At 34.4% G+C, this 13,322-nt stretch overlaps 1 protein-coding gene across 3 annotated transcripts in view; it reads right to left on the bottom strand.

Annotated features, from left to right (window-relative positions):
- Positions 1-13,322, bottom strand: part of DIAPH3 (diaphanous related formin 3) — a 239,336-nt gene that overhangs the window by 189,436 nt on the left and 36,578 nt on the right. For all 3 annotated transcript variants that reach the window (XM_080575719.1, XM_080575717.1, XM_080575718.1), the window contains 3 exons: positions 13,172-13,277; positions 577-687; positions 28-146 (listed from right to left, as the gene is read on the bottom strand). In XM_080575719.1, the coding sequence (XP_080431845.1) occupies positions 28-146; positions 577-687; positions 13,172-13,277 (336 nt within the window). The remainder of the gene's footprint in view (positions 1-27; positions 147-576; positions 688-13,171; positions 13,278-13,322) is intronic.

Below are 13,322 nucleotides of genomic sequence, written 5' to 3'. Positions count from 1 at the left end.
TTTCTCTTGACGATATCAAAAGGATATTCTAGTTCAGATCTAATATCTTCTAAACGATGAGAGAACTCTATCATGTCTTCTTCCTTATGCTCATTGAACACCTTCAGCTGAATATCTAGTGCTTCATTTTTTATACATTTCAATTGCTGCAAGGAAGAAACAATTGAAAAGCCAGTAAAATTAGCGTCACCTTAAGTAAATAAACTGTATCCTTTATTAATAATTTCTGCAAGTCTACATCATTTTAAAGTTTAAATAACAATATCACAGAATTAAGTCAAATATTCAAAAGGTAATCATGGCTTCAACCTGGCTTAACTAGTGGCTGCGCTATATTCTGTCACATGTTCTAAACTGAAGTCCTAAAAGGTTAAGAATTCAGCATAAACTTCAGAGAGCACACGTCACCTTTTCATTCTTATTTTAAGGCTGATTCTCATATCTAACTGCTCAGGCTCCAACTTAATAAAATGCCTTTGAGAATAATTTATTACAACGTGTTCTCTGATTCCCCCTCAAGCTCAAATAGTCCAGTAATTTAAATAGTAATACAAAGAGAGACTACAAGGCGCTTACTGGCAATATCTCCTTTAATCCGCTGCGCATAAATTCATTTCTGATGTGAAGCCTAAAATCCAAATCATCAGGAGATGTAACAAGAGCATTGATGAGCTGCATGCAAGCTACCTATAACAAAGGAAAAATAAAACAATTTTTAGTTTTCAATAATCATCACAGTCAAAACAAGACATAACAAACTACCTAATTAGACACATCTAATTATGTCACATCTGATTATCAATACATTATAATCATATAATTAAGATACTTAAATTTCATATCAGCCATGAGGTATAGATACCAAACACAAATCATAAATTTCCATAAAAATTGAGTGTTTTCTCACTCCATTGAATTTTGCCGTTTTATACAAACAGCAAGTTCATTTACCTCAAACACCTTCAAAGCATAATTCTCAATACATAAATAATTCAATGTAAACATACATTTCTGTAAACATATATATATATATTTAGTGATGTAACAGAAATGGTAAAAGCTAAAATCTGCGTATACAGTGGAAATCATATTAAAACGCAAAACACTGATTTAAACTAAACTGAACCTAAAGAGCAGAATGTTTTTTTTTTTCCCTTCTCTTTTTAAAATCTTCCCTCTTACAATGTACTGAGTTTCACAGAACACTTGATGGGAACAGTACTTCAGCTCAAAAGCAAGCATTAAGTCAGCTGATGCCTACACCAAGTCCATGGTCAACTAGCAAGTAGTCTCTCTTCCCAAGAACAAAGATTTATCTGGAGAACCCACAGCAGGAAGCAGCAGGAATTAACTATCCAGATTCACAGTCATTTAGAACAACAGTGAATTATTATTATAATTAATCACAAAGAAGGACCTGCTAGGATAACAACAGCCATTATTTCCTTTTTTAATTTGTTGTTGTTGTTTTCCTTTTACCCTCTTTATTGATCGCACATCTTGCTTGAATGCACCTGAAATCTGTTATTCATGCATTTCCAGAGATTTAAGCTGCTTTTAAAAACACAAGTCAATTAGGATATTTGGCCTAATATACTATGTAAACAAGTAAAACAGCCCATGTTAAATGCCTTCTCTGTTGTAAAGCCTTTTAACATCTAAAAGGGACAATGCATTACTTTGTGGTCAAGGAAAAGGCTCTATTGGGAATATACTGTATCAGTCACCTTCAAAGTAAGTATAAGTCCAAGTAATGAATTTATATAAGGTCACCAATTCCAAGTAATTTACATATGGTACATATACCAGAAGAACTACATGGCCAAGCTACTTTGGTACAGACTGTAAGTAATACAAAGGTACTCATGAGCTTTCCAAGAGGAAAGTACTTATACTTCAGAACATATCAAGATTAAATGATGACACAGACTGACACATCATGTCAGACATGATCATCATTTATCCTACTGCAAAGAATGTAAGTATGAAAGCAGTTGTATATATCACTTTAAATAAACCGTTTTGAGAGTACATGGCAGTCCATGTATATTTGTCCTACTTGAAAGCAGCATTAGAACACGTAGATTAACTTTAGTTAACACTGCAGGGGAAGGAAGTAGCTTAGTTATAAGAACAGAGACGTAAAGAGTGTAAACAATCTGTAAATAGTGGTGAGAGCTGCAAACCTGTTTAAAACATCAATTCAAGCAGAGCGTAAGCTCCATCGAGTATCTGGGGATCAAGCATTAGCACATTGTGTCAGACATTCTCCACCCAGTCCTGAAAATTGCACTGTTTGGAGTTACTTAGTACAATAACTCTGCACCAGGACTTATGACCATCTCTCCTACCTCAAGAGAGGCATGAGGACAAGGAGGCATGGCGTGGCTGGAACCACTATACTAACTTCTGTCCTGGAGAAAAGTACCATAACAGCACCTACTCTTATATTACTACACTGTATAATGTACCTTGTATCACTGACAATTTTAAAACAGTAATAGGAGGAGGGAGCAAGCTGCTTTCCTCCTTCCTCTTACTTGAATGAGCAACTTAGAATTAAGTTATCTTCCTTTGAAACTTCTATGAAGCTCAGTACGCACCAATACCTAGATTCACATAATAAAAAACTATTGTTCTTACCATATTGACATCAGTAGGACACAGCACACTAAATTCAATTATTTTTTAAAATCAACTGTATAAAAAATGTTAAGGCAAACTTCTATATCTTACTCCAGTCTTTGTCAGTAATTATTCAAGACAAAATATCTAAATAAAATAAATCAACTGGAAAAAAAATCAAAACTTCAGCCAATTGAACATAAAGCTGTATCTAAGCAGGCTAAAGAAGACAGAGTTTGAGGGACAATCTTCAGAAAATATGTACAACAAACAGAGAAAGAAGGAAGTCAACCAGATAATCTGTAGGGTCAGTAAAAGATCACAATAAGAAGGAATACCCAGAGAAAACAAACTTCAGCAACACTTCATCGATGTTCTGTGTATGTGAAAGGAGTTCCCACAGTAGAACACAGAGAGACAGGATATCTTTCACAGGTTCAGGGGTTGGAAGAAGAACTTATAAACAAAGCCAACAATTAAAAGACACGAAAGAGGATTCACCCAAAAGTTAGGAATAAAATCAAATATAAAGTTACTTCAGTACTCGCTACCGCATATAAATTCTTACTTAAAAGTACATTGACACACCCAGGAAGTTGACAAAAAAAATGCTGATATTTACAGGGATGTTTTGGGGGAAAATCTGGACTACAGCCTGGTAAGCTTGACTTTTCTACTGTGCAAATATATTGAAAGTATAATATATAGAACATAAGAACAAAATTATTGAATAGCATGACTAAATGCAACATAAATGAACAATGTGAAAAAATGCACAACAGCTCTGTAAAGCAAAGACCTTTTTCACAAACTGATGAGACATGTTGGAAAGGCTCATGGAATAGGCAAAACCACTCTGACTGGCCTAAGAGTAGACTTGAAATAAGAAAAAAAAAGTTTGTAAAATGTCAAAAAAATAGAAAATTTTAGGATAGAGTTTATTAAATAGCCAAATCCCATAATATTACAAAATGGTATATTTGTTTGAAGTTTCTTTTTTTTAAAAAAAAGGAAAAAAAAAGCTTTTAGAGCTCAAAAATTATTTGAGCTGTATTAAGATTTGATGAAGTAATGTTTCCTTGCCACTTTTTTCCTTGCTGTAAGTCTGTCTCTATTTTATGAAAGCAAAATGTGTAACATAAAAAGTTAACAAAGTAATAACAAAATAAAAACACTTATAAGGCATTAAACTGCAAGGCAATAAAGACGTTCTCCCTTTCTATGCCCTTTCTCCACATTCTTCTCAGAGAGTTCATCTAGATCATCACCTAATGAGTAGCAATAAAAAATATACATATTAAAGAGGAATATACCAACAGTCTGTTTTCTTTCAGAAAGAAATATACTACATTTCTAGCAGTCGTTTTTAAAAGAACTCAGTTAAATAGGAAGACGAGTAACGGGACTGCAACTTCGACCGTTCTCTCTTAACAAAATACATTTCCTTGAGAAAGATCTTTCAGATTTGGGGCTGCTTCATTAAAATTATAAATAAGAAATAATCCCCAGTTATTCTTTGAACAACCAACTTGAAAAGTGGCTAAATTGATAACAGTTTGGGGCTTAAACTGTCACAGTAGATCCTGTCATCTTTGTAGTGCTTGTCAGAACTATTATTCTGAAATCTTCAAGTAATTGTCTTAATAGTACCCAATACAGGAGAAATTAAGACTCTTCTCTTGCACAATCAAGCTTTTTTGGAAACTGAATAAGCTCTTCATACCCTGTATTTGTCTGTCGTGACCTTTAAAATCTTGCTTAGAACGTGCGTTGCAGCCTGGTAGCCCAGATATTTTTACTAGTAACAGGCTACAAGCTTTGTATTAACCTAAGAATACATGCTTCCAGACTTGTCAGGCTTTATTGAGACTTTTCTTGGCCTGCTTGGATCTTTGTTTTGGCTTATTTAGCTGCAAGAGGAGTAGGCTAATATCAGAATGACTACTACCCCATTTGTTTTAGATTTGACTTAGCCTTGTACAAGTTTGTGGCACACAGTTCATATGCACAGTTTACTGTTGCATATATTTCTATAACTAGCAGGTAGATATACGACCCTAAACAAAGTGCAGCACAGAGGAGCAGAGGCATGGGATAAGAGCAGATACGTGTTTATCTGACAATAATTTGATTAGTCCATTAACACTTTATTTAAACTAATGATAAATCCCTGGCTTTTAATGGAATCTGTGTTCCTTATGCCCACAAACAGCACAAATTGCAGTAAAACAACTTGGAAAATCTGACCAGACTCGTCTGTGACTTGGATGCTACAAATGGCAGAGAGTAACAGTTGAAATGTACTGCAACAATTCCTTACAGAATATATTCTCTTATTCTCTAAGTATGGGCTATATTGTTTATTCTTAAACTTTTTTTGTATTTGTTTTAGTATAGGTCCCCTTTACAAATCCATCCACATCCACTGTCAGTATTCATATTTTTCCCTCAGTAGCCTTTTTTTTTTTTTTTTTTTTTTTTTTACTGCTCCTAATTTTGTAGTGCTTTATCTCTCTGGAAAAAAGAGTCATTCATTCAATTTTATTTTCTTGATTCAATTAGCTCTTCCATTCAAAACTAGTAATTCAGTATCTCTGGTTATATTACCAGTATTACTGGTTGAGACTCTACAAACATGTACATGATAACATACAGTCAGTTACAATGTACAATACTGCATATTTACATTTACATTACGATAAAACAGAAACTTCATGGTGTTTGATTACAACAGAATTGGAACCTTTGACATTGTTATCAATAGTTTAAAACAGTATATTTACAATACTAATATGAAAAAATGTAATAAAATGGATGGACATGTGAGCAAGGAATTAGCTTTTATCTAATTTGATTTAAACTATCAAGGAAGAGGCAATCAAGAAAGTAGACTACAGTGTAAATCCAGACCAAACTAGTTTAATCTTTGATGTAGCAATGCAATTTAGATGAAATGATGTCTACAGATGCAATTGCTGCTATTTTTTTTTCTTTTAATTCCCCAAATGAACAAGGTACTTGTACACATGTGCTCTTCAAATAGAAAACAGACAAGATACCACAGTGAAAAGCAAGAAACCTATCAGTAAAAAGTACCACTGTTCTAGTATTTGAGTCAAATTTGATCAAGTGGGAATTCAACTTCAGTTCGTAACTAGAACATAAGTTAGTTTTCCTGGAATAAACAAGGCAAAGACCTAGTGGATTGTGTTAGCAAAGTATTCCCATAGGAATACAAAGACAAATCAACATTGAAAGTTCCAAACAGAATTCTGCAAAAGCAGAATGAGAAGCGGTTATACAAGAGGAAGCAAGTAAGCAACGCCTCATTTAAATCTACCTTTGAGTAATTTGCTTCATGAAACTTTAAAAAGAAGAAAAAAACTGAGAAGAACAATGGCAAGAGCCTATTACTATATCACAAATGTTTATAATATGTTTCAAATGAAACTACTATTTAATCGCAGCTACAAAGAGGACAGAGGCTCTCTCTTCACAAAGAGCCACATGTGAAGAGGACAAGGGGCAACAGGTACAAGCTGCACTGGGTGAGGTTTCAGTTTGATACAGAAAATAATTTTTTAGAGAGATCAGTCAATCACAGGAAACCTCCCCAGGGATGTGATGTAGTCTCCATTGCTGGATGTTTTCAAGAAGTGACTGGACAGGGTGCTAGATCATCTCATTTAGGTTCCTATTTCCACAAAAGGTTGGACCAAATGATCTTTGGAGGTTCCTTCCAACCTGGGCTGTTCTCTGATCCTATGGATTAGTATGCAATACTTATATTATTGTGATAACACATGATAACAAGAATTTGAAATCTGTTCACTCATATCAGTGTAGAATACAAGAAGATCAATAATAATGCAAGTAAGGAAAAAAATATTTTAAATCTGTCAAAAAGAGGAAAAAATAAACTTGTGAACATTTTAGTAACACAGCTGTTGGGCAAGTTAGATTTTGGGGGCACATACCAAAAACAAGATAAAAAATATCCTTCTTATGCTTGAAGAACAGCATCCAAGTGGTTTAATAACTGGCAATTTTAACCAATAACCCATTGAAGATTCAAGAACAAAAACTTTTTTCTAAAGCTTGCAGTTGGAATAAAATATATTAATATTACTCTATGTTTAAAGGTATATCAATAAAAATTCAGCAAACCTGGTACAATTAGTGTCTGCATAAGACACAAGAAAAAACTCAAGAAGCAGAATTGTCAGGAGTTTTCCAACAGAATACAGCTCAAATTTCAGATGCTTACATTTAGATGCCTATATGTAGACAGATACCCGCATGCAGCTGTGTGCTTTGCTAAACTCCCATTCTTACTAATTAGTTGCCTACTGGATTTTATAAGCAGTTCAGATCTTTACAATACCCATGGAGTGACTGTGGCATTCTAGGATCCATTGCCTGTATGGACTAAGGACACATTTCATCAACTTAAACATAAATACGTAGTACAGCTAACACCATTATAGCTGCTTCAGTGCATCCTACTGGGCTTCCAAATTCCAGTCCAGAAGAGTGAGAAGGAAGCGTGAGAAGAAACCTCTTGAAGGAAATTTGTTGTATCTGCAAGTACTGTACACATTTGCTTAATATACAAAGGCATCTGAAATGATGTGTGAGAAACTAAATTGCACTTCAGATTTCCCTTGGATACATGAGAATTCAAACTTCTAGCTCACATGCTTGATGGGTTGGCTTACTTGCAAACTCACTTGATCCCAATCAACAAAGTTTTGAATAAGTCTGATATTTTGCCTCTACCATATGAGTCTACTTGCTTAAGAGGAAGAAAATCTCAACCACAAAAATGCCCCAGAAAAATAATAAGTAAAACCTGTCATTTTTTTAAATAAAAAATAAGTACATGCCTTTTCTTTAGAAATATCAGATTAATAGGTCTTCATTTTAAAGCAGTACTAAAGCTGTTTAACAACATGTTTTAAAAATTCTGAAGATTCACATACAAACTGGTATCTATAACTGTTAAATTATAGGGAGCACCACTGACTTCAGATCTAACAATAGTCAAACAGTAAGTTTGCTCCCGTTTCCTAGTACATTCACTGCCTATTCACAGAGTCTATTGGAGGAGTGTGTAAACGGGGCCTTTCAGGTTCCCCTGTCTAACTTCTAATGCTGCAAATAAAGGGTCAGACCAAAGAGAAAACAGGGTCCAAATAGTTGAAAGAACTTCTTCAGGGAAAAAGGAAGCTACAGACAAGTAATTCTTTTCTTCAAGCATTTGTCTCTACATATACAATTCTAAGCAGTATCCACTCATAATTACTTGTCTTCAATGTTCCTAATTAAGCAAAAATTGAAGACCAGTTATCCCAAATGCAACATCATTCTTTGACAATTCTCAAAGTACAAAACACTTATTGAAAATGCTGTGATGCTCCAGTTGACAGCTCTATAAGTGTCAACTATTGGTACACAGAAGAATCAGTCATTACTTGCACTCCAGAGGAGTGGGCCCAAACTGACAATTCAACAGTATTCTTTTACACTCTATTACCTTGAATGAAACTGACAGTCTTGTGAATTTTCAGTCATGGGCAAAAAGAGGCAAGGCCATGTCCATATCAAAAAGGCAACTCATCTTCAATAATGAAGAGGTATTCCTGCTGAGGTAGCATGAAGGTTTAGTGAAGACAGGTCAATCAGCTTCCTCAGAAGTCATCATGACCAAAATATTCTGGGCAAATGATCTATACCTAAAACCAATTCATCAGAAGTTGTAGATTCTGCAGACAGAAGTATTTTGTCAGTCCGTCCTTGAGAAGATGCCTGAAAAAGTCAAATTATTTTTGGCTCTAACACTGAAAGACATACAGTAATACATAGGTCTCTGGTGCACTTTCTAAAATTTTGCTGTGTTGCCAAGGACTGTAATTTCTATGCTATTTCCTGAGGGGCAGCTCTAAACCAAACAGTATTTTCATCCTGAGAGTATCTTGTTTTTTACAACAGGCATGCAGTTAAGGCATATGGAGGCACTTTCTTCAGGGAAAAGCTTAGAGCAAACCTTTCAGTTCACCTGTCCGTGTGGTTAGATGCTTCTTTCCCTACTTCATCCCTTAAGAACTGCAGCTGAATACAGTCTACCACGTTAATTTTCAAGGGACTTTCAGGTCTGAAAGTATATTCCGTCTGGAATGCTTTAAACTCCCTGCTGCCACATGGTGGACAGGTACAATACTTGGCTTTGTACGTTTATCTCCAAGGTGGACATACACTGATAGGAAGATAGGTAGACAGACAATATTTTTAGTAGGGAAGAACTTTGCATGGATGATGATAGAGTTCACCTGGAAGGGCAAAATTTTGAATGTTTTTCTATATGAGAAAGTAGACCAATGAGATGAGATATATTCTGCTAAGTGAGAAGTTACAACTTGAAATTTTAATCCCGATTTGCCTCTGATTCTAAACAGTGGTGTCTATCAAGTTACAGAATGCATTTTCTGAGGATTACACAGTCAGTAGATTAAACTTCTATTCTTCCCAGCTGAACACAAGGCAGAATATACCTGGTGATTTTCTAGTGGAAAATGCTAGCCGTATCTCAGTAGCTCAGAGAAGCTTTTCCTCACATAGACAAGATTATCATTTCTAAATAGGTGGCTAAGTATCATCTTATGTCACATCTTGAGAATAAGAAAACTGCAGCAAGACTTCCTACTTCACTTTTCTCACTCTTACTGCAAGTTGTAGAAAAGACTAGTGATAATGCAGATTTGGTTAAATTTTATTTGCCAATATTAAACCAGATATAGATTTGGTTTTGGTATAGACCCTACTGATGTTCATCAGTTATTTCCCCTTGCTAAAGAGAAAATGTTTTTAACAATGACTTTGAGATGTATTGTCTGTACAATTGTACCTTTGCACATTTACATGAATCTTAAACATGTATTATCAGTCTTTGCATTTAGACAAGGTAAGCTTTGCTCATATTAGATAATCAGTTATGGAAAGTATCTCATTAGCACTGAATGGCCAAGAATCAGCAAGTGATTCAGCTAACTAAAATACCACAACGATATGATCCCACATTCTTATATTAGATGAAAAAGAAAGATGAAATGTTATTATCTGACAACCTATAAATAGTGAAAGTAATGTTACTGATGAGAACTTTGACGTGAAAATTCTTCTTTTAGGATAGGCATAAAGCATCTGCAGGTTTCCACAGGAATAAGGAACACTCATTTTTCAGGAACTTAATTGGAAAAGGAAGAATAGCAACTTTGTCGTACCTCTTGCACTTTGTACCTCTTCTCTGTTCTAACTGAGAAATAATAATAAGATCACATCTGCCACTAGAACTGAACAGGAGAAGAACGGCTTTCTTCCATTAGTTAAACTGCCTGCCCAAGGAACAGTGATGGAAGATGATGATTAGAGAGTGGAAGCATTCATTTGATTCTACAAGAAGACTGAGGAAGAACTGGGCAACTCATATTTTTTTTTGTTGCTGATGTGGTCTTAAATACATCAAAATGGGTTGTGACAGAAGAACAGTATTTCCTGCATCCATGACTTCAACAACTAAAGTATTTAGATTTCTTCAGTTGCTGCCACAAGTACATAAGGTACCAGGATGCATTTTCTTGAGCACAGGTAGAAGATATTAAACTACCTTTACTTTAACAAAACCATAAACTCAGTATTATTCTTGGCTATAGCAATATTCCCAAACTAGATCACCAATCTTGCCTTGAACCAAAAATATTTAAGTACTCTTTCCATAATTTTGGATGATCTTTACAAAAGTTCAGAATTAGAACAGCCTTTGCTTTCAGCAAATAAAAAAGAGAGAGCTTTCACTAAAATGCAAAAATTATCATACTAAGGCTTCTTATATATTCAGCCTTCAAGTAACAGAAATGTTAGTCAATTCAAAATTGAAAAGGTCAGTTGTTAGTGTCAAACTGAACTGCCACAAAGCAGACTACATATATCATGTAGATAATCAAGGCAAGTATGCCAAGTAACTGACAACTGTAAACTTCTGTCTCATTAAAACACTGTCAAATGAACCACCAGGTCAATGTCATTGTTAAAAAAGTTTACAACTTGTTCACACGAGGAGCCTTGATTTTTCTGGTCTTAAACAACAACAACAAATCTAGCCACCATTTGTAAAGTCTGAAAAAGAAAAAACCTTTTTAGAATTGAAGTGTTCAAATGCGGACTTAAATAAAATGTGAACTTTCATCAGAAATTTCCATGTCCACAAAAGATACAGTAAATGAAACAGAGAAATCTTACCTATTTTCAGGAACCTTAGAGTAACACTCCAGTAAATCCAAATTAATGTATTTAACGTAAGTATTGCAATTGTAACATTTAGAGTAAATTCTCAGTTTCTCACAGCAAATGGAGGTACAGCACAAGCATAAGAAGCTATAACTAGTAGAAAAGTACTTGTTTAACATCTGAAGGGCAGTCCTAGAAACATAAGTGTTACTACACAATTAACAAATCAGTTGAAGTTTTCTGCGCCAATTCAGTTATCTCATCAGCAGTATCTTACCAATGGTAAGCATCACAGGAAAAAGTCCCTTGGAGACCCAGGAGTAGGACTCAACAAACCTTGTGGGTCCCTTCCAACTCGGGATATTCTATGATCCTAAATAAGTATGAATGCACTAATATTTATAAAAAAGATCTAACTACTTAGAGATAACAGCTATTACTGTTTCTCAAAGGGGTTGCTTACCAACAACTGCTAACAAGAGACTGTAATTTCTGAAATCTAGTCAAAAATGTTCATCTAGAATAGCAACTATCAACTCATCTTTAGTTTATCCTGCAAGACATGTTTATAGGTTTACAGAGGCCTTTATACACTTATTTAATTTTTTTAAATGTAGAAGTGGGGACTAGGGTAAAATGTGAAGTACATAGGATTAACTTACTTCATCTGAAGCAGCAGGTAAATTAAGGCGCTGCTTATAAGGTAGTTTTCATGCCCTTTTTGAACGATATAGGAAAGTGAGTCATAGCTCTTTTCTTCCGTATTAAATCTACACACGTGAATATATGCAACTCTGCAAAGCAAGAATCACATTTGGAAACCTAGCACTCAAAACAAAATGCTTTTATTTCATGACTGAATCCCTACAAAGCTCAAAGAATGGTCAGAGAAATACTATACACTATTAAACTTTAGGCATCTCATGTAAGTGGTGTGATTCACCTTCTCGAAGTTCTCAAACCGTTACATGCTTTGTAGAAAATACAGGCTCTTACATTTTCTGAAGTTGGATATAACCCCTACAACAGGAAAATATCATTTTCCATGATCTAAAGCATTTCTCCCCAATAGATCAAAGTATTTTAAAACTTTTATTGATATTAACATTCATGTCAAAGAAAGAAGAAAGATGCTCAATTAATAAAAAGAGAAACTGAACTACCAGTATTCAACATTAAAACTAATTTCTGTGTTGTTGATGTGTTGTTGTTTTTTTTTTTAATTCTTTTACTGATTATATTTCTGATTAAAATTTTCTTAGTATATACTATTATATATGAATTCCTTCCATATTCATTATACTAACACAGTACCAATAAGAGTAATAGAAAATGATCAAATTTTTCATTTTTTCAGGTTGATCAAATACGAGGTATTTTTTTTACTTATATCTCAACCCAATATCAAAGTACACAAGCAAGTCAAGAAGGAAAAACCAAAGTTAAAAAAAAAAAAAAAAAAAGAACAGGTGCATGGAGACAAATGTTATGTTGTCCTGAAACTGACATGCCCAAGCTTGCACTTGCACTCCTGGCCCAAATACCTACTGCCTACTATCTGCAGGATGCTAAAACATGGAGCAAAAATCATACTCAATAGGAACTTATTAAATGAACATCATTCACCTTGAAGTTTAGATGAAACAGATTCCACAGGAAAAGAGAAATACATAAGATCATATATGTAAAATTAATATTGAAAAACTGCAAAGACACTTGCAAAAATACCAAAGGTAGAGACCCAATACTACATCAACCCAGTGTTCAGTCTGGTAAATGCAGACTCAAGAGCCTTGAAATATTGGAAGGAAACTTGTTTTAAAGTCTATAATTTCCTTCTGCAGCCCTACTAAAACTGGGGCTTTAAGCTCCCTCTCCTCTTCCTCCTTTTTTGCTTTTTCCTCCTCTTCTTGCTTTTTTTATTATTAATATTTATCTAAGTTTTAGCTGATATCGACAGAAGTGAGATATTATTTCTGCACTTGAATGCATGATTCATGCTTTATTTTAAAATGCAGTATAAGTTTACTTCCTAAAGATTTGTGTAAACGTAAGTCAAATTAACCTGCAATACCCCAAACATTTGTCAAAACTGAATCTTCCCATGATGCATTTTAAAAGATTATATTTTTAAAAACATTACAAAATTTGACCCTCATTTGAAACAATAGCTCTCCTACTTCCTCCCCCGCCCCAAAACAGGAAAATATGTAAGTTCATTTTTGCTTATTGCAAAGACTATTTGTGCAAAAAGATTTCTTACTTGCAGCTGAACTGAGTTATCCTGAAGTCCTTCCACAATAGGAGAGAATCTATCAACATTCTTTTCCTCTGCTGCTGCTGTTATAGCTTCCAAAATTTTTTCAAGGCTATAAGAAAATAAAAGCATTTCACTTAGAAGAGGTTATATAACC

This window comes from Anser brachyrhynchus (genome assembly GCF_964034855.1).
Source record: "Anser brachyrhynchus genome assembly, chromosome: 1".
NCBI lineage: Eukaryota > Metazoa > Chordata > Aves > Anseriformes > Anatidae > Anser > Anser brachyrhynchus.
Note: the sequence above shows the minus strand (reverse complement) of the source record. Positions and strands in the feature narration are given on the sequence as shown.